Source organism: Mobula birostris, chromosome 22 (assembly GCF_030028105.1).
Source record: "Mobula birostris isolate sMobBir1 chromosome 22, sMobBir1.hap1, whole genome shotgun sequence".
NCBI classification, from domain to species: Eukaryota; Metazoa; Chordata; class Chondrichthyes; order Myliobatiformes; family Myliobatidae; genus Mobula; species Mobula birostris.
Genome location: NC_092391.1, coordinates 20077621 through 20100683, shown reverse-complemented (window position 1 = coordinate 20100683; position 23063 = coordinate 20077621). Strand labels below are relative to the sequence as shown.

The 23063-nt window shown below is 43.4% G+C and overlaps 1 protein-coding gene across 1 annotated transcript in view; it reads right to left on the bottom strand.

Moving 5' to 3' along the window:
* LOC140186239 (dynamin-1) overlaps positions 1-20147 on the bottom strand; it is a 229108-nt gene extending 208961 nt beyond the window's left edge. Inside the window, exon 1 of the mRNA XM_072240260.1 lies at positions 19784-20147. Within this exon, the coding sequence (XP_072096361.1) occupies positions 19784-19944 (161 nt within the window). The 5' untranslated portion in view covers positions 19945-20147. The remainder of the gene's footprint in view (positions 1-19783) is intronic.
* Between the last annotated feature and the right edge of the window lie 2916 nt (positions 20148-23063).

The following is a 23063-nucleotide window of genomic DNA, read 5'->3' as shown; positions in this document are numbered from 1 at the left end:
ATTTAGTAGGTAGTGGGAGCTTATCTCCACTACTACCCCCGTTATAACAACCTTAAGGAAACAGGTTATATGTAAAAGTACATAAATGGCATACATCAACACGCCACGTGATATGTGCATGTCTCGCTTAAAGTAGAAATGAATGTACACAAGTTATCACCCAGCTCCTTTATTTTCTCTTTCAATTTTTTTTTAATGTTTTGGAGTTACAAAACATCACAGTGATGATGAGTAAGTGCTCAGATGAAAGATGGTTCTCTGCTCCTCAAATCTACATTTAGTCTCATTGGAAAAATGTAGGAGACGACAGACACGCAGGAGGGAGAATCGAAGTGAAGAGCAACTAAAAGTTGGGGTTGCTCTTGTGGACTGAAAAGCATCCAATCAGCATTTGGTTCTCCACTGTAGAGACCACATCATAGGCATTGTCAGCAGTGGACTGCAGTGGAAGTGGAAGTGATCATTGATTGGAGTGTCAGAAACAAGTTCTGATTCCTGGGGCACTGACACCAGTTCCAAGGAAGCTCTTTCACAGAGGTAGGCATCACCTGAACAAATCAGGCACTAGTGCTCCGGTGATTTGCGCAAACAGGATAGTAGAAAGGATTGTAAACTAATTAGAGGGAGGGAAGGCTTCAATGTTGGCAAGTCTGTCACGTCAAAAAGAAATGAGAGAACAGTGGTTACGGGATAGTGAAAGGAAAACAAAGTGCAACAGGTCAGGACGGGAAGTAGAAACAAACATGGGTGCAGAAAGTAACCCCAAAGTAAGAAGTACAAAAACCAAAGCTTTAGGCTCTCTATGTGAATCTACTTGCCATTTGTAACTTGGCCAGAGCTGACAGCACAACCAGTTACATATAACAGGGGTCCCCAACCTTTTTTGACAAAACTTGCGGACCGGCTGACCTGGGGGGGTCGGGGGGTGTTAATCACGACCAGAATATTGGTGGTAAGTCAACTATAAGTCACTTATAAGTGGCTAATACACTCAATTTCATTTCTAAAGGGGTTTAGCTAACAAATTTAATATTAAACACAGTGCATATTTTCCTTGCATGAATGTAGTGATAAGTCAATTATAACAGTGGTCCCAAACCTCCGGGCCATGGACTGATACATTGCCGCGAAGAATGCAGCGGTGGCCGGAACGCACCCAGCACATCTTTAAGAAAAAAGTTGAAATAAACAAGCTAATTAATTACATGCTGGGTGGCACCTAATTAATTAGCTTGTTTATTTCAGCTTTTTTCTTAAATATGTCCTTGGTGCGTTCCAGCCACCGCTACACCACTGCATTCTCCGCGGCAATATATCGGTCCGTGGCCCGGAGGTTGGGGACCACTGATAAGTCACTTACAAGTCAATAGCATCATCATTTTAAGTAACGTTTGGATATTAAACACACAGCGCATATTTTCCCCATATGAACATATAAAATCATTGCAACACACCAAAATCACTGAATCAGTGGGAGCCCTGGGCTTGTTTTCCTGCAACAAGATGGTCCCATCGAGGGGTGATGGGAGACAGCGATACTCGAAGGGGGTTCCTTATGTCCAGTCTATTCCTCAATTTAGTTTTCATTGCATTCATTGCAGAAAACTCCACTTCGCAGAGATATGATGTTGGAAATGGAAGCAACGTTTTCAGTGCTTTCGTGGCTATCTCAGGATATTCAGCCTTGACTTTGATCCAGAATGCCGGCAGAGATGTTACATCAAACATACTTTTCAGCCCACCGTCATTTGCAAGCTCGAGGAGTTGATCTTCTTCCCGCGCTGACATGGATGATTCACCAGAAACATTCATAAATGGGTCACGGACCCATTCCTTGGGTCACTGATGACCTCGCGTGCGCTAAAGTTCAACAGTGCATGACAGTGAATGAGGAAAGGTGCAGCTGACTCTTATCACCAAATCATATCATTTCCTCGTGGCCTGGTAGCACATGGGGACCACTGACGTATAACATGGTCTAATAGCTATTACAGAGATGTCGCTGCATAGGGAACAGGAATGGGAACTCAATATTCCATATTTTCATGATACATGGCATATCTTTGTTAATCAGAAAGATAAAGGCATGATACTTTAGTAACATAGGTACAGTGGACAATGATGTGGGGTGTCAAGATACATCTTCTCAACAGGACAAAGCATAAATGGGGAAATATCAAAGGTATACAGGAAGTAAACTATAATTATCCAGAGTGATCTCAATCTGTAAATTGACTGGACTAATCAAACTCTAGGGTGGCAGGGTGGAGATACATCGCTACCATAGAAAGCTTTCCTTCCCTCTACTAGCCTGCAGGTCACCCTTGGGCTTAGATGACCCCCCCCCACCCCAATCAGGTGAAGCAATGGGAGCAGGTGTGGATGGTCGTATGAGCAGCTGGTGCATATCACAAGTCCTGGTTATCGACCACTGACCCCAAGCAGACAATCTCTGAAGAGTATTGATAATGGCTCGGGTCACCTTTCTTGTAAAGACACAGCCCAGAAGGCTATGGCAAACCATTTCTGGAGAAGAATTTGCCAAGAACAATCATGGTCATGAGACCATGATCACCTACACCATACGACACAGCACATAATGACGATCTCAGTCTGCAAGTTGATTGGACTAATCAAACTAACAAGGACCGTGGAAGAACAATTTGTGAACTGTGTCAAGGATTGCTTCTGTAAGTTGCAGAACTAACGTGGGAACAGGTTATTTTAGATTCTGTCATGTATAGTAATGTAAGATGTGGTTAAACATCCTCTGGGGAGTAATGATCAGAAAAGGGCATGAGTCCAGGTACAGTTTAAGGGTGAACATCCTGGGTCCATAACCGATTTTGTTAAATTGAGGACAATTACAATGGTTTGACAGTAGGTTTATCTAGAATGGACTGGATAACGAGGATATTTAAACATCCAGCTCATAACACTCAGCAAGAATTTACTCATGTTGAAAAGAGGCATTTGAGGAGAAATCCATGGTTGACAAATGAGGTCAAGAAAAGTGTAAATCAAAATTAAGAACATATAAAAATGGCAGGACTTAGAGGTAGAACAGAGGACTGGGAATCTTAAAAGAACCAGCTGCGAGACACTCGAAGTTAATTAGACAGAGAGGAAAATGACAAGTAATATCAAAACAAACAGCAAGGACATCCATGGATATAAAAGGAAAAGAGGTAGCCAAGGCAAGTGTGGGATCCCTGGAGGGCGAGACTAGGAAATTAACAACAGGAAACATGAAACTGGCAGATGTTCAAATCAATACTTCTGCACTTTGAGGACAAAGACTGATGAACTTGTTCCAAATAATACTGATGAATTTGTAATGGTTTCTATCACAAAGGACAAGGTATTAGAAAAACTAATAGGACTAAAGACAGACAAGTGGCTGGGTCCTAATGACTTGTGCCCAAGGATTTTAAAAGCAGTGGCTGCAGAGATAATGAAGCCATTAGTTGAAGTCTCCCAAAATTCCTCTGAGTTCCAGGACTAGAAAACAGCAAGCTTGATTCTATTGCTCAAGAAAGGAGGAAGACAAAAAGGCAGGTAACTATAGGCCTGTTAACTTAATATCTGTTGTTGGCAAGAGACAAGTCTGTAAGCAAGAGGAAATGGCTGGGCATTTCGGGAAGCCCAATGTAATCAAACTAAGTCAATATGGTTTAATGAAGGTAAGTTATGTCTGTCAAATGTGCTACTGTTCTTCAAGGATGCAACAAGAAAAGTCGATAGAGGGGACTTGTGGATGCACTGTAATTAGATTTCCAGAAGGCATTTGACAAAGTGCCACAAGAGCATATGCTATTGGGGGAAGTATGTCAGTGTGGATCGAAGATCAGATAGCACATAGAAGATAGAAAGTCGGAATAAATAGGTCATTTTCAGACTGGACGGTTGTACCTAATGGAATTCCTCAAGGTTCAGTTCCTAACCCTCAGTTATTTACTACGTATATTAATGACTGAGAGGAGGGAACAGGGTGTTTGGTAACAAAGTTTATCAGTAACATGAAAATACTGTAGCTGCAAGACCACGTTGTGATGAGGACACTTGGACTCTAACGAGAATTGATGGGTTGAGAGGAAACTTGGCAAATGGTTTAGTTTGGGAAAGGGTGATATCATGTAAGAGGAAGCCAAATATGAAATATTAACTAAATGGAGAAAGGCTGCAATGAGCAAAATATTGATGGATGTAGATAATGTACGTTGTGTATGAATCACGAAAAGATAGCAGGCAAGTGCAGCAAAGAGGTTAGGAAGGCAAATGCATTTTGGCCTTTATTACATTGGAGTTTTGAAATGGGAAAGTATTGTTAAGATTGCACAGGGTACTGAGCAGGTCTGGGGAATGTTCCCTTATGTTAATAAACAGACATTGGTGGTAGTCCAGAAGAGATTCACAAGGGTAATCTCTGAGATGAGAGAGTTGTTCTACCCTGAGCGGACTTGGCAGGGTAGATGCTGATTTGTTCCCATTAGACAAAGAATCGCATGAGGAGACATAGTTGCAACATTAGCAGGCAGGCAATTAAACTGGGATACATAGGAACTGCTGGTGTGTTCAGGACAAGTTTCCCACTGTATCTTGGTATCTCAAGGATCAACCTTATTTGCCATAAACATTTACATGTTAGGAATTTGTTACGGTGTATTGGAGTGACACGCAGCATAAAACATCATTCAACAATTATAAAGAATAAAAAATGCATAAGAAATAAAGTCAGAGGCTAAAGTACAGATATGGAATAAAATGTGTCTAAACGCCAGCATTTATTACAATGGAAAGAGCATTATATAAAGTGGTTTAAAGCACTTACAGTGCAATGCAGTGACTGGGGTAATAGATAGCTATGTGACAATAATAAACCAATAGCAATATTAATTCTTTGCCCTGGAGGGTGTGGAAGCGTGTAGGAATTTAAATAGGAGACAGAAAACATTTTGACAGGTAAGTGGAATTTTGGGCTATTGGGAGCACGAGGGGAGATCAGGGCTGGAACAGATCATATTAAATGGCAGTACAGGCTTGAGAGGCCAAGGCCAAACTGCTTACTCATTCTTCTATCTTCTCACATTTTTACACATTTGGAAGGACAGGGATGGAAATGGAAGAGGTCAAAGAGCGGGATCTCCAAGGATTGTAAAGAGAGGTGGAGGAAGAGGGAGAAAGGCTTGGTGTTATTTTGGGCCCAGGATTCATTAAAGTGCAGATGTTGGTGGTTGAAGTCACAGAGTTACAGACAGGTAGATGAAAGGACATGTGAAAACACAACGAGGAGTGGAAGAGGAGGAGAGGTAGGGGCAGAGGAGAGTGATGATGTGGTCTCTGTACTGGGGACCAAATGCAGATTGGGCCACTGTTTTACAGGCCAATACCATTCAGGCTGCGGGAGTTCTGAAATTACCGGTCGCCTCAATTGTCCAGAGTAACAGACACAAAATGCAGGAGGAACTCAGCAAGTCAGGCGGCATCTATGGCAGACATCCCACCCTGCAAGAACTCAATTCAGGGAGGTAGCACCATCAACTTGCGGGAAACTCCCGGAACTTCCAGGAGAGGTGGGATGTCTGCAATAGAGTAGCTCCTTAGCAGCTAGCCAGTTAGTTTAAATAATGTTAGCTCTGCTAATGAACGAATGACACCTGTTAAACTCACCTCAACATGTCTTTTACAGTCTTAACCCCCCATGGGCAATAGAAAAGTCACTGTTGCAAACAGTGCAGCGAGCAACACTGTCATTATTTTTGACCCCTATTAGGCAGGGGTACACTTCAGTGTAGTCTGGGGTGATGTACGTTTTATATTTTCTTGTTTTGGAACACCCTGCCATGGCGCGCGCGCTCTCTCTCAAAAAAATTGATTTCCGGGATATTGTATATAACTTGCGGGCATCAGGGAGCCACTATCAATATGCAGGAAACTCCCGGAACTTCCGGGAGAGGTGGGATGTCTGTTATGGAGAGGAATACACAGTCAATGTTTCAGGCCGACATACTTCATCACCCCATTCTGAACTATCTGACAGTTGTCTCCAGCACAGATTTGAGGGTGAGGGCCTCAACTTCCAGTAGGGCACATCGATCCCTCCAAGCTATGTACTGCATTTAATAAATTCAGGAAACCAGCCTTTTTTTGTGTATGTTACAGTATGTTTCTGTTCTGCCTCTACTGCTGATATTGAAAGTGACGGCTACCCTGACAATTTTACCTTGCACTCTATCACAGACATCCCCTTTATTCTCTCCAGCCCTTCCCCTCTCTGAAAATTAAAACAGGCTTCTTTTCTCACTTTTCCAATTTGGATGTGGGGTCCTTGACATGAGATGTTGGCCCTGGCGAACACCACCCACCCTGCATTTTCTGTTGCTGTTTCTAATTGAACAAGTTATTTTTAGTACCAGCCAAGGGAAGAATGTTGACCAAGGGAGAACGGGCCCTCTGGTCAATTCTACTCAAATCAGTGCAGAGAGAGTCTTCCGTCAACAAAAGAGAGTTGAGGCCCAGCTTTGGACTCACTTGTCAGCCTACGAGGTTATCTCGCTGACCACAGGCAGCCGTTGACCCTATTCTGAAAGCACCTTTGCTGGTCTAACCCAGACACGGTGAGCCTCACGGACCCTTGGTGCTCTCAGGATGACATAGGCACAACCGTCGCACTGACTGAGCTTACAGTAACTGCAGCAGATCACACTGTCATTGGAGCAGCGCAAGCAAACCTGATGTCATTCCACTTAACAAATCAACTCAGCAACCCTTCAGCTCTTTCTTCAGTTAGTCCTGACGAAGGGTCTCAGCCCGAAACGTCGACTGTACCTCTTCCTAGAGATGCTGCCTGGCCTGCTGCGTTCACCAGCAACTTTGATGTGTGTTCCAGCAACCCTTATCATCTGCACTCGACACTTCCTTCCCCCAAATTAAAATATTTTATCTCAACTAAAGCAAAACCATGCATTTCCTTCAATTTTTCATTCCTTCCCACTTCAAGTAACATTCATTCATTGCTCTTTGTGTTTGATCTCTAAAATGAGCTTATTTTGAACTTCGAAACATTAGTGAGCAACATTCAGACATTTTGTTGGTCCGTCCACACAATTCAAGATGCAAGATTGTTTATCGCCATTCTTTTGTACACAAGTTACAAAATGACTTATTCTGGATCCAAAGCAGCATTTTTTAAAAAAACACAATAAGCACAAATAACTCAATTATGTTTTGTAATTGAGTAAATGTATAAATATATAAGATTAGCTTATATACATTGTGTAGGTTGACACTAGGCACAGGAGTATCCGTACACAAGGTAATTCTGACAGGAAATAATAAAGCAGTGGTGATCAATGGCTTTTAGGCCAAGATTTCTAATTTTCCAGCAGAGGAGAAAAACTATTCATGGTCATAGGCATAGTCATACTTTACTGATCCCAGGGGAAATTGGTTTTCATTACAGTTGCACCATAAATAATAAATAGTAACAGAACCATAAATAGTTAAATAGTAGTATGTAAATTATGCCAGTAAATTATGAAATAAGTCCAGGACCAGCCCATTGGCTCAGGGTGTCTGACCCTCCAAGGGAGGAGTTGTAAAGTTTGATGGCCACAGGCAGGAATGACATCCTATGACGCTCTGTGCTGCATCTTCGTGGAATCAGTCTCTGGCTGAATGTACTCCTGCGCCCACCCAGTACGTTACGTAGAGGATAGGAAACATTGACCAAGATGGCATGCAACTTAGACAGCATCCTCTTTTCAGACACCACCGTGAGAGAGTCCAGTTCCATCCCCACAACATCACTGGCCTTACGGATGAGTTTGTTGATTCTGTTGGTGTCTGCTATCCTCAGCCTGCTGCCCCAGCACACAACAGCAAACATGATAGCACTGGCCGCCACAGACTCGTAGAACATCCTCAGCATCGTCCGACAGATGTTAAAGGACCTCAGTCTCCTCAGGAAGTAGAGACGGCTCTGACCCTTCTTGTAGACAGCCTCAGTGTTCTTTGACCAGTCCAGTCTATTGTCAATTCGTATCCCCAGGTATCTGTAATCCTCCACCATGTCCACACTGACCCCCTGGATGGAAACAGGGGTCACCTGTACCTTAGCTCTCCTCAGGTCTACGACCAGCTCCTCAGTCTTTTTCACATTAAGCTGCAGATAATTCTGCTCACACCATGTGACAAAGTTTCCTACCGTAGCCCTGTAGCCCTATTATTGAAATAGTAAGTGTAAAGGAGAACAAAATCATTGTTACTCTGGATCTGACGCAGCACAAAAAGAATGCAATAAACATAAAGAACTCAATAAAAATATACAACAAATATAAATACATAAATTAGCTTCTATGCATAGACTAATCCTGTGTACATAAAGTAACTCTGACAGGAAATAACAGGTAGTGGTGGTCAAAGAACCTTTTAAGGCCAAGATTCCTGATTTTCTAGTATAGGAGAAAAATTATTAAAATATTAAATAATATTATTTATATTAACAGAGAAAAAGGAGGGGGGGGAGATTTAAAAGGGACACCAAGAGTAATATTTACAAGTAAAGGGTGATATGCGTATGGAATAATCTGCCAGAGGAATTTTTAAGGGTGGATGCAATATTGACATTTAAAAGACATTTGGACAGGTACCTGGATAGGAAAGGTTTAGAGGGATATGGGTCATGTGGGCAAATGAGAGAAGATTAAAGAGGCATCTTAGTTGGCAAGGACAAGATGGGCTGAAGGGCCTGTTTCCATTCTGTATTACTTTATGACTTTAAAAAAAAAATCACAGGAACTCATGTTGCCAAAGCAACCCTAAAGCCTGATTTATACTTGCGCTGTCAGGCTACGCCATAGGCCTGATTTATACTTTTGCATAGCCCTACGCCATAGCGAGCATGCATAGCTGTGTCTGCGTCGCTCTGCAATTCACCACCAAAACGCTAGTTGGCGGTGGGGTTTCTATGCCACTGTGTTGAGTTTCTTTGTGAGAGACATGGACGAGGAAATGCATTTCAAATATTTTTGGATGTCGGCAGGTAGATTTGACGATTTAGTTCATCGTTTCCAACCATTTACTTTGCATCAGTGTACAGACATTGCGGAGGAAAGCAACCGGAAATGCGTAGGAGGAAATGCGATGCTACCAAGTGGACCAATCACAGTTGCTGCGGTCTGTGTCGCCACGACGCGTGAGTTACTTTTTTGGGGAGGTGCACGTCACCCTACGGCGTAGGGTATGTGGTACCTACGGCATACACTTGACGCAGAAGTATAAATTGGGTTTAAGAATGCAACTTTTGGTCACAGTAACTAGACTCACGTAGCCGAGAATGATGCAGCTGCTGTGACAATCCTTACCACCTCTCAGCCAATTAACAAATCATCAGCCAGTGTGAAATGGGTTGGGAAGACCTACTCCACCTGCCATGGAAGGCAGGACTGAACCACAGCTGGCTCTCAACACCAGCAGGAAAAACAGAGCTCGGGCAATAGACTCAGTGGTCAATTTATTAGGTACGCCCTGCACCTCGAGTGGTCACAGTGAGCATGCCCATGGTCTTCCGCTGCTGTAGCTCATCCACTTCAGGGTTTGACATGTTCTGCATTCAGAGGTGCTCTTCTGCACACCACTGTTGCAAGGCGTGGTTATTTGAGATACTGTCACCTTGAACCAGTCTGGCCATTCTCCTCTGACCTCTCATTAATAAGGCGTTTTGCCAACAGAACTTCTGCTCACTAGCTGTTTTTCTCATTTCTCGCACCATTCTCTGTAAACTCTAGAGAAAGTTGTGCATGAAAATCCCAGGAGATTAACAATTTCTGAGATACTCAAACCACCCCATCTGGCACCGACAATCATTCAAATCAAGTCAAAGTCACTTAGATCACATTTCTTCCCCATTCTGATGTTTGGTCTGAACAACAACTGAACCTCTTGACCTTGTCTGCATGCTTTTATGCACTAAGTTACCGACACATGATTGTATCATGTATTGCTGATTAGATATTTGCACTATTAGGTACAGTTTCACACCTGCTTTTTAAAGTGGCAATAACTGCCACGTGCATCTGTTGCAGGAACAAACAGAAACCCAACATCAATAGCAGGAGGAGTCCACCATCTCCTCAAGTCTACACCCAGTTGTCCTGTCAATCATCTCCTGTCCCACCAGTGACGGGTTCTGACTGACCTCAGAACCAACAGGACACAGCGGAAGCAAGTCTTGAATGTTCCTGAGCAACAGACATGGCATGGAAACTGGACTAGTAAATCCAGTGAGCCTGGAGTTAATCAGGGGATAATGTATTCACAAAACCTTCACGCCATCTTAAAAGTTTCATCCCTCCCAGGCAGTTAATCTGATCGGCCATTCTAATTACCCCCCTCTATTACCCCAGTCACTGCAAACACTTCAAATTACTTTTTATAATTCTGTTTACATTGTAAAAGCATACTGTATTTATGCACATTTTATTCTACATCAGTACTTCAAACTTTATATATGATTCTTTATAGTAGTTGAAAGCTGTTTTTCTATAGCATGGTGCACCAACACACTACAACAAATTCTTAATAGATGTAAATATGTACATGTTGATCCTTGATTACACCATGAAGTACTTAAGTACAACTTTACAAAAGATGTAGAAATGCTAGATTTTACAGTCAATTAAGGTGACCCTGACATTTGACCATTCTCATCTGGTCCCACTAGTACTTAGCTAAAGCCTCAGGCTTTGAAGCAACCTAGCAAGTTGTTTAGTTCAAAGCCACCAACATATTTTCAGGGCCACTAGATGTACAACAAATGCAGGTCTTGTCAGTGATAGCCACATCCTGAGAAGGAATTTACATTTTTAAAAGGAGGACGAGTCCATGCCAAAAGAGAGCCGCGTTAATTCCCACCCCACTGCTTTGAGGCCGTTTTGCTGCAGGTCACCACTTCAAAGGTGTTTAAGCAGCTTGCTTTGAATTTAAGGATAACGCCTTTAGCCTCTCTGTCTCCAGAAATAATGCAGTTACATGCAACATTTGTTTGACAAAAACATGGAAAGGTTAAACAGAAGTAAAAGGCACGTCATTAAAAATGATAGATATGTATCTAACGAGATTGAGGAACCACAAGCTATTGTTCACCATGACAGGTAATAATGGGATCATTGTGTCAGTTCCAATAGAACTGGAGCACATGTTCCTCTTTCTGTTCCATCCAATGTCCATCCTCCATCCCTGCGGCAACTCAAGCTCTAGAATTATCTGCCTTTCTCTAGCTCGCTTTAATTACATGTTAACATCTTCTTCAGCACAGTACTGATTTTGGGCCATTTGTATTGTAATGGACCCAAAACATCGACAGTTCATTTCTCCTCTGAATCAGAATTAGGTTTAACATCACTGGCATACGTCGTGAAATTTGTTGTTTTGCAACAACATTACAGTGCAATACATAAACTATAAATTGCAATCATCATCATCATGATGGTCTTGACCTTGATCGCTCTTGACCAATTTTTCTACAGGAAGTGGCTTGCCATTGCCTTCTTCTGGGCAGCGTCTTTTCAAGACGGGTGACCGCACAGCTATTATTAATACTCTTCAGAGACCGTCTGCTTGGCGTCAATGGTGGCATAACCCAGGACTTGCGATGTGCACAAGCTGCTCATACATCCAGTAGCTGCTGACATGGCTTCAATCTGGCCCTGATCTGGCAGGGGTGGGGGGGTGCTAAACAAGAGCTGCACCTTGCCCAAGAGTGGACCTGCAGGCTAGCAGAGAGAAGGAGTGCCTTACACCTCCTTTGGTAGAGACGTATCTCCACCCCACCACCCTTAAATTACGGTAAGAAATAGTTAAAAATTAATTAAATTAGTGCAAAAAGAGAGCAAAAGTCAGAGATGCTGCCTGAACTGAGTTATTTCAGTGTTTTTCATGTTTCTGCAGACTCTAGCGTTGACAATTCTTGTGTCTCTATGGTATGTTTCCTTTATGGCCTTCAATGTATACAGCAGTGCATGCAATGAAAATCATAAAGGAAACATACCACACTAATGCAATACTACGAACATCAGGACTAAAAGACATCATTATATGGTATAGTAAACATCTTCTCCTGACACTGAAGCTTTATTTCAGATATTCCCTTCTTTCAAAAGCCAGCATAGGATTTTTTAATAAAAGGATCTCCTTAAATATTTAGGAGATATTTAGGAATATTTAGGAACCTGGATAATTGTCCCAAAACCTGCAGCAAGAGTTACTGGTTTGCTCTGCGGGTTACATGGCGGAAGTCTCATTTGAACCTTCAAATATATTCAAGTCGGAAGAGGTTTTGGACTGCAGGAGAATAAAATATTATCTGAGCGAGGCATGAAAGTGGAGCTAAGGTCAACAGTCACTTCACCCAGGCTCTCACCAAATGCAGAACAGCTCCAAGTGGCCACAAGGTGTGGTTGAGAGTGTGCTGACCCTTAGCATCACAACCTGGTACTCCAGCTGCAGTGCTGTCGACAAAAAAGCCTTGCAGAAGGTGGTTAGGGGAGCAGAGGAGGTTATTGGGGTCTCCCTACCTTCTGTCCAAGACCTCTTTCAGAGTCGATGCCTCCAGAAGACACGGTACATCATTAAAGACCCCTCACACCCTCTCCATGAACTGTTTGTTCTTCTGCCATCAGGCAAACGTTACAGGAGCATCAAAACTAAAACCACAAGGCTACTAAACAGCTTCCTCCCACAGGCAGTCAGACTGCTAAATAGCTGCTCCACCTGACTCTGCTTTGGACACTTTTAACTTGCACTGGACACTTATAACTTGATTTTTACTGACATGTGGCTGTTTTGTTTTACCATTTATTGTTATGTTTATTATTTAGTGTTGCGTTTGTTATGTTATGATTGCACTGCTCCTGGAAAATGCTGTCTCATTCTGCCCTGAAGAGCTGATGTATGGTTAGAATGACATATGAATCTTGAATCTTGAAGACCACCACCTATCACAATCTCTAATCTGGTCTCCTAAAATTATTGTACAAGACTATGCAATATTCTGTAACTCAACCCATCACATCAAGAGTCACTCATTGATGAATCATTTGGTATCATGGGAATCAATCAATATTGGGCCGGTGCTGGACACACTGCTGAGTTAAAACAACAGCCGAAACTTAATGAGTGTGAGAGCAGACATGAGGAACCAAATGGCCTAACCCTGCTTCTAGTTAAGAACAGAGTCCTCAATATAGTCAGGGGCAGGGGTGAAACCTCTACTCTAACCTGCCTTTCCTTGTCCAGAGTGCCAAACCATTTTGCAATACTGACATTCACCTTTACACAATAATAACTTGGAGCCAGACGTTCGAAGATCATTCCAAGGAATAATGATTCCACTGTTGACTAAATGCTGTTAGACTATTGCAACAGATTGTTCAGCAGTCTAAAGTGAATCTAATGCATTCCATGTCAAACAAAAACATTCTTATCCAAATATAATTCAAAAAAGTCGCAAATGAAAGTGGTAAATTCTTTAACTAAAAGAGAAAATGTTGTCTTAGTGTCATTTATTACAGCCAATGTGGGCAACAGGAAATCTGTTTTATTAGATAGGAGAGTCTTAAATAAGCACTTGGATGAAAGAAAAATGGAGGGCTATTTGGGAGTGAAGGATTAGATTGATCTTGGCATAGGTTAAAAAGTCAGCACATGGTCTGTACTGTTCTATGTTCTCCTTGTTCCTTTCTTTTGTCCATTATGCTATTGGTGTTTAGGGCAGCAATGAAGATCCTCCATCTCTGGTATCATTCATGGTTTCTTTCATTGTGTCAGCAGCTCCCCCTTGTTTTACTGTCAGTCATACAAGTCCTGGGTGGAGACTCAGGAATACTGTCGCTCGCAGATGCAGAAGGATTCTTCATTGCTGCTTCTGTAACAGCTTTGACCAATCAGAGTTACTAGACCTGAGTTGAACCCCTGAATCTGGAGGACCAGTGGACCACTCTTAGTCTGGCCTCTACTCTTTGACCTGTTTGGCATGGGTGACCCTACCAGGAGCTAAAGCCCTGACTCCAGCTAACATAGCTCTCCAGGCCTCCACAAGGTTGTGGTCCTCTTGGAGGGTTCTATGTTCTATGTTCTGATGATCATTAGTGAGGCAGGAGAAAGGGGGAGATGAGCAAAGATTCTCAACATGATAAGGTGGCCAAGGGTGTGTCAACAATTATTTTTTTTTAAATACGCACATACATCTGCTCATTTTGTTTGGTCTGAAGGCTGGGTCTTCAGATGGTTTTAATTATAATCAGTGACCATATGTCATTGAGTTCACGCATTTATTACTCTTTAGTGTAAACGCAGTCAATATCTTAGCAGGCCTTTTCCCGTTTCTGCTAACTGGATCACATGGCCCCTCCATTGCAATTATCTATTTGAACCTGTTTCATAACTACAGACAAGCCATTCATTATTTCAATGTCAGTAAGCCCATGGGGACAAGAGATGCAGAATCAAACAGAACAGACTACCAATAGGCCCCTCTATTTAGAGGGTCTCCTCACCATTCTGTTTTCCAATTTCAATCTAATTGCTTAAATCTCTTACCAGATGCTTCAAGGCAAGACCAGAGAGCTGTAGCTCTGGTGGTCATTGCCCTGGTCAGCCTGTCTGACTTCAGTTTCATCATTGCAGAGGTACACAGAGAAATAAATGGGAGATGCCCATCTATTGAGAAGGAATCTGAACTACAGAGCATTATAGTTTCCTAGGAGCTTGGCTATGCCAGCCAAACATGAGCTTAAGAAAAGCCTCACTCTCTCCAGCAGATCATGTCTAAATGGCACTGTGCACAATCTCATCTCCACAAGAATGTGAATAAACACATTAACAACTCAATAAAATGAAGGAATTAGAGAGACCACAATGGATCCTGACCAATTAATATCAGTCGAAGATACTAGAATCCACCAGTGTTGTTCACTTCTCCCCACGGTTTTGACAGAACACTCCCGCCACCAATCCTGCCACAGAGGCTTTAAATGCAAGATTCAGCCTAACATGCTCAGTGCATTGTTGAGGGAATACGCCACACAAACATGAAATTAGGGTTCTGCCTGAACTTGCAGGAGAACATGAAAGATTCTACCTCGAAGGAAAACAAAAATCCTTTTTGTGTATTCATATATTTACCCTACAAACCAACATGACCAAAAATTGTTCCTGCAAATGTGGCATTGATTTAAAGCGAAGTAAACATGCTGAACACAAAGTGGCTGCAGTGTTTTCTTAATAAAAATAAAAAATAAAAATAAATTACCACAGACACTGCTCACCACCGCATGGATTATGGTTGGGGATTCCTTTAAGGCGCTTTATGACTTCAGGGAAAGACGGTAAGCAGAAATCATGGAGTGATTGGTCTCTGAACTTACAATGTTGCATACTTTGGCTAGGTTGCACATATAGATATACAACAATTAATGCAATCTTGAGTCATTAGGAGTAAACAGTGCAATAGATTTATGATCAAAATCGCACAGTTGCTGCCTTTTTCTCCAGTTAAACCATTTTCCAAGCAAGCACCATTGCAGCATGGTTACAGACCTGCAGACAAATTTCAGAAGAAGCATAATCCTCACACGTCAAATTTCCACGTCCACCATATTCCCTGACACCACCAAAGAATGCCATTTGGTCCCTTAACCCTAAGGGGGCTCATGGGTCAATCTCATTCCCCAGCTAGCTTGCCTGTAACCACTTCTCCCCACAGTCCTGTCAATTCAAACAAGGTTCCACCATGCCCCTATACATTACGATCCAATTTGCAGTGGCCAATTTAACCGAACAACCCGCACATCTTTGGGATATGGGAGGGACACCCATGCAGTCACAGGAAGTCTATGCAGACAGCCCACAGATTGCACTGGACCATTGTCATTGGCACTGCCAGCTGCACCTCTCTACCACCAGGTTGAACTCAATAGTTTGCATTCCCAACAGAGCTGTTCATTCAGTGCATTAAAGACCTTCTGCTCCAGGTCAGTTCATTAGCTAGTTTTAAATTTAAGGGCAATTCCTTCCGCATGTCAAATAAAGGAGATGTATGTCAGGCATGATTTCTTCTTTAACAAAACATGAAAAGGTCAGGGAGAAATAAAGTGGCACTTCAATAAAACTGATGAATAGATATTGAGGAACCACACTGAAAAACAAGCTTTTGTTCATCCTGAAGGGTAATAATGGAAATATTGCCTCGGTTCTGAAGGAACTAGATTACATCTTCTGCATTTTGTTCCATCTCTTGCCCATCCTCCAACCCATCAGGAACCCAAGCTCTGGGATTCCTATTTCCTGTCTCCAACAAGCTTTAATTACTTCAGCTAATGTTTTCTTTGGCATGGTATGTGACTTTGGGCTGCTCATGTTCTAATGAAGCAGCTTGTGATATTTTTCTGAGATAAAAGATATTCTGTAAGTGGATATTGTGGATGCAAGTTTCTCACATTGACAAGTTACACTTCCCTCATTCCCCACAACCCGCCCATTGGTTATTTTTTCCTGCATGATTGCCTCAACTGTATCCTGCTTCATACAGGGTACAACTGTGGCAGGTTTCCATTTATGATCTTTACAGTGTGGTGCAAAGATCTTGGACACCATGGCTATATATGTGCCTCAGACTTTTGCACAGTGTTGTAGTGATTTTATGTTTTGCACTGTACAGCTACCGCAAAAAAAAACAAACTTCATGACATAATGTCAGTGACGATAAATCTTGATTCTCTATTGTGAACTGAGAGTGGGAAGGGGACAGGGAGAGGGGAATCATGGTTGGGAAAAGGGGAAGGGAGAGGGGAGGGAGCGGGAAGCACCAGAGAGACATTCTGTAATGATCAATAAACCAATTGCTTGGAATCAAATGACCTTGTCTAGTGTCTCAGGGCTGGGTGTGTCTGCACCCACGTCACTCCCCACACCTGGCACTCCTTCTCTGCCACCTGTCCCACACCCCTCCCGCAGAGATCCACCCTCACCATTCCCAACATCCTTTGCTCCCACCAGATTTGCAAACTCACTTTCCACTCCACGTAGACAGATACAGTATGGCACAAAGTTCTTAGGCATCCTGGCTATCTATATGTGCCCAAGACTTCTGCACATCCCAATCTCTAACCTGGTTTCTTCAATTATTGTGCAAGACCATGCAATATTATACAACCCTCTCCATCTCAGGGAGAGCTGTGACAGTTCAGTCTCTGGGTATATCCAAGACAGATGGATTTTTTGGCATTATGAGAATCAAGTCAATGTGGGGTTGGTGCAGGAGAGCAGTATGGAGGTAAAGCATCAGCCAATACTTCTCTGAGTGATGGACAGCCCAAAGGCCAATCCCTGTTTCTGCTTAAACAGAACAGTAAGAATAAAAGTCTGAGACGGGAGTGAAATCTCTAGAGCAGCCGACTCTTCCTCGTTCACGGAACTAAACCACTTTGCAGTGTTGACATTCACCCTTGCACCAGAATAACCTGGAGGCAGAGCTTGGAGAAGCACACCGGGGAATAATGATTCTATTGTTGATTGGACGCTGTTGGACTATTGCAGACAGAATTAGGTTCAGCCTAAACTGAGTCTAATGTATTCACGTCAAACAAAAACCTCCTTGTCCAAACATAATCATAAGTGAAAGTGGAGATTTAACTAAAAGAGAAAATATTGTCTTATCGATGCTTATTACAGGCAACGCGGATGAAAAGGAAACCGTTTTATTAGCAAAAGATCCATGTGAAATATGCATCAGGGGATGGGAATACCAATTACTTCCAGGACAGGACTGGACCATATAGGTCTAGGAACAGAATTAAGCCATTTCGCTCATTGAGTGGCAGAGCAGAGTCAATTGTGGCTGATCTTCTTTTCTCAACCTTACTCTTCCACCTTCTCCATGAAGCTCTTAGCCCCCTGACCAATCAAGAACCTGTCATCCTCTCTCTCTCTCAAATACACCCAATGACTTGGCCTCCACAGCCCTCTGTGGCAACATATTCCACAGACTGACCAGCATGCGGCCGAAGAAATCCCTCCTCATCTCCATTCTAAAGGGCCATCCCTTAATTCTGAGGCTGCACACATGGATCCTAAACTCTCCCACTATTAGAAACAATCTCTCCAAATTCACTCTGTTCAGGCCCTTCAGTGTTTGGCGCGTTTCAATAAACACCCCCCCCCCCCGCCATCCTTTTGAACTCCATCTAGCACAGGACCTGCATTTACTTAGTATAAGAAAAGCGGGCCACTTCAAAACAACCATTTAAGTAATTTTTAAAGCAGAGTCACCGCTGTGTCCAAGGCCAGGCTAGCCAGTTTGCACAAGCTGCCCCAATGAGAGACCAGATAATCTCCGAGAAATCATGTTATTCCCAGGTTAAGTGTCGGGTAGGCTGCTCTCAGTCAACAGGTACCAAAGCATCCGTCATCCCGGATGGAGACTAGGTTTGTCCTCTCATCTGAAAGACCTTTGCAGAATACCCAAAATATATTACTGTACCTGAAACACGAGCCATAATCTTGTGCTCCGACCTCCAGAGCAGTGAGATCGGGGTTCAGCAAATGCTTTGACCTTCGTTTGACCACTGTCATGGGTTCAGAGGCCTCAAAAGCTGCTAGAACCGGATACATGGATCATTCTGGACGACCGACCAGAAAGGAGTTGCACCGGGGCTCTCGTGAAAACAGGGAGTTGCACGTGAGTTATGAAAAATTCTTGATTTCACATTGAGGTGAAAGAAGCGGCATTTGGCATCCCCCAATGTAAAGCGGTGCGATTCCATAACATCTAGTCACCGCGCTCCTGTTCTACTCCATGTTGCCACGGTGACAAGGTCTGGGTTGTAGATTTTATTTTTAACATGAATGTGTTTGCAGTCTCGCCTACCGCAGGCGATGATTTCGGTCGTGTAGAGGGTGGGGGGGGGGGAGGAGCAGGTTAAGAAATACTACAAATAATCAACCGAAGCCCAGAGATTACTTTCAATCCACCCTGCCCTCCAAAGGAGAATTAAAAATATTTCCACGTACGGTTAAAGATACCGCGCTGACCTAAAACGCTACCGGTAAAGAGCCAAACACTTCAAAGATTGGGAATGTAGATATAGAAGCGGGGGATTTAGAGTCTGAGTCCCTTTCTAAAGGTCACACACACTCACTCCTCCCACGCACAATAACACAGGCTCGGGCTCTGCTGGATGCACCGCTGAATGCAGAGAAACTGGGTGAGTGTTGGTGCATTAACAGATCCGCAGCAGCTTACACACGAACCTGCCCGATGCTGAAGCGAGTCGTGCACCGGCTGCCTTACCAGTGGGTAAAATGCCTCAACCTCAATAGACTGGGGAGAATTAGACTACTTTAGCCGGAATCAGTTGCTGCATCAACAAATTTGGTGCATTTGAAAGCCACAGGCATCCCGTTACGCTTGTGCGTGAATTAAAAAATATATACCTCTTCATTTACAACTTCAAGTATCTTTAGAATATTTTGCAAAGCCGTGCTCTATATCAAATCTGTTGAATTTTTCAACAAGGATTCTCAATTATTGATTGGAGGGGTTAAGTCCGCTAATTGCCCAATTTATTGACACATAAAAAGACAAGAATTCAGATGCTAACACATGTTTGCAATGATGAAGCGGACCCGTTGATTTTTTATGCATTCTTTCAGATTTGCTACTTCAGCGATTTAGGACGCTATTTTTTAATCATTAATAAACGGAAAATGCACGTAATGGACTTACTTTCCGACGAAATTTTCCAGCACTGAGCTTTTCCCAGCGCTTTGCCCTCCGACCACCCCGATCTGGGGTAGGTCCAGATTGGCATTCTGTCCGATCTGAGCGAAAGCATCCTGCATCCGATTGACCAGCGGGATCAGCTCCTCCATCCCACGGTTTCCCATCTTTAATCGCTTTCCGGCAAGGCGACCTGCCCAGCTCAAGACCCCAGCGAATTAATTCTGATCGATGAAATGAACAGATGACAGCAAACCTCGTCTGGTTTGCAAAACGAGGCCTACATTGAGGAAAGGTGGGGGAGAGGGCAGTGCGGGAGAAGGCTGAGTCCGGAGCTTCTCCGCTCTGCTCGCTCCGGATCCTTGGATCCCGCTCCCGTTACACCGGGTGATTTAAAGCGAAAACCCAGCGCGCTCACTGCGCAGGCGAGCGGTGCGCTGTGCATGCCGGGAAATGTAGTCCGTTTTTCCGTACGTCGTGCGGCAGGCGGTCAGGACGCACTACAACTCCCAGGGGGCACCACGCGCATCCCTGCCGCTGTCATCTCCCGATTTCGCCGTCCAGATCATAAAAGCCTGCAGATTGCCGCGGGTTCCCCTTGCTCCCGGTCAGTGCTCACCATGTACCATCTGCCTAGCTGTTATCCTTGCATCTGGCTTGCTCAAAAGAAGCAAATTTGAATAAAAACTAGTCTTAATTAGGAAAAACTAGAAGGGGTATCTTCGCATCACAGATGGTGCATTAGTGCAGCTGCTGCAGTGCAGACTGGAAGTTGTAGTCATCCGTTGCCTGATTCGTCCTGTAAATACCAGATAACGAGTCTAATCAGTGCGATCACCGTGGGTTTAAATAGACAGAGCGATGGTCCTTTAGAAAAGGGCATCATCACTATTAGTCCTTGGGTGATGCGCTGACACGGTGAACAAGGATGGGGGATATCTCCCTTCCTCTACTGGGTCAACAAGACCCAATCGCTAGTTCAGATTTCCTCTGCCCTTTAGCTTTATTTTTAAAGCAACCATTACAAGCTTCATGAATGACTGTCACGCTCTATCATACGGAATTAACGCGCTTTATATATTTTGTACGTCTTTCATGCTGGAATTTCCAATCTCTCACCGGTTGTAGAAGACAGTTCGCCATGCATCTTCGCCGGAACATCAGTGCATTTTTCCATTTAATGAAGTTTGTGGTCATTTTAGTACTGTGATTTTTTTTACATTTTAACACGTCCCACCAAAAATGTTATCGTGACAGAGTAGTGTGGCCTGCATAATAAAAAGGTAACTCAGTCAAGTGAGTAACCGGAGGTTAGGAATAATCGTCGCACTCAATCCCAGCTGTCCAATATTTACACATCCTGATAAGAACTAACATGTGGCTTGAAAGTCTTATTGAAGGGCAACAACAAAATACGCAAGTCTTGCATACAGGAAGAGAAAATATACACAGTAGCAAGATAGGAAGGCCTCGTCAACAAGAACAGGGCTTGCCTCTGCAACACACACACACACACACAATGCTGGAGGAACTCAGCAGGCCAGGCTGCATCTATGGAAAAGAGTACAGTCAACGTTTCAGAAGGATCTATGCTGGCCGAAACGTCGACTGTACTCTTTTCCATACACGCTGCCTGGCCTGCTGAGTTCCTCCAGCATTTTGTGTGTGTTGCTCGGACTTCCAGCAACTGCAGATTTTCTCTTGTTTCCGATGGGATTTACCACTGCATCGCATCTCCAGAAAAGCACAACTGCCCCAGATCCTTTGCCACCGTTAGTGAAATGCTATTGTACAATTTCATGGGAGGAGGACTTGGTGCCAGAAACAGAAGGGGTTCAATCCCAGCGATCTACACGCAAAATAAATCCTTTAATCAAAACAAGATCCAAATTAAAAAGAAGAAACCTGCAAAAGTTTAGTTAGATTTTCGAGTTCAGGGGAATTCAAGGTTTTCAGAATTACCAGATTCCAGAGATGGCATCACTTGAGTGCCTGAGGGTGTGGTTTTGCTTGTATTCTTTCTCACATGACGCATTGGATGATTTTTGTCTTTATAACATTGTAATAAATCCAGTTTTAATGGCATACCACAGGGTAAACATGCTCAGTAAAGTGTCATGTAACACCCTGTTCTGTGGTGAAATGACAGCAGGCAAACGGAGGGAATCAAACAGCCCTGATTGGTTTTTATTCCGAAAAACGGGTTAGCTCAGAATTGGGATTGGTCTATTATTGCCACATGAAAAAGAACTTCATTATTCATGTCATCCATAAAGAGCATTTCGTCACGTCGGTACACCCAGGTAGTGCAAGGTAAAAGCAATAACTGAACGGCAGTGGTACAATTGCAGAGACGGCGCGGTGGGTATAAGGCAGCTTGTAAGGTCAATATTCCACCTGATCTTACCGGGGACTAGTCAACAGTCTTATAACAAGGAGGGTTGAAGCTGTTCCTGAATCTGGTGGAACAAACTCTCAGGCGATTGTACCTTGTGCCTGACGGGAGGGGCTTAAGAGGGTGAGAGGGGTCTTTGATTATGTTGGCTGTTTTACTGAGTCGGTGTGAAGTACAGGCAATTAAAATGTAGAAGTTTGCTGCAGACAGAACTTTATTCTCCGGGTTAATACACGCCTGAAACTTTGGAGTCGCTCTACCTCATGGGCCATTCTTCAGGTACGCGAGGAAAGTAGAAGATTGAAGGACTCTAAATGGATGTTTAGTTGTTCTCAAACAAGAGAAAATCTGCGGATGCTGGAAGCCCAAGCATTACACACAAAACGCTGGAGGAATTCGGCAGACCAGGCAGCATCTGTGGAAAAAAGTACAGTCGACGCTTCGGGCCGAGACCCTTCTGAGTCCGCTGAGTTCCTCCGGCATTTTGTGTGTGTTGTTTGGTTGCTTTTCTGCCTTTACACCTCAGGGACCTGGCTTCTTGTTACATTGCTTGGATGAATTGAATCAATTCATACGGACAGATTTCCCTCCGTGTCGAAAGTGTCCACTGCCCTAATTTGGCACTGATAGTTGAACGAGAAATGAATGAAGAAAACAGAAAGTAAAAAATACAACTAAATTGCCTGTTGGGATTTCACACAGACAACGGTGCTGGTGGGGGGCGGGGGTGGAGGTCAATTTAACTGGGTGGAGGAACAGCTGAGTTTCAGGAATCAGGAAACTGCGTCAGTAGAACTCAACATGACAAAACAAATAGCAAAGCTCTAACATCCAATCTGAAGGATGGCACTGCCAAAGCAGCACACCCCTTTAGGTCTCACATGAAGCAAA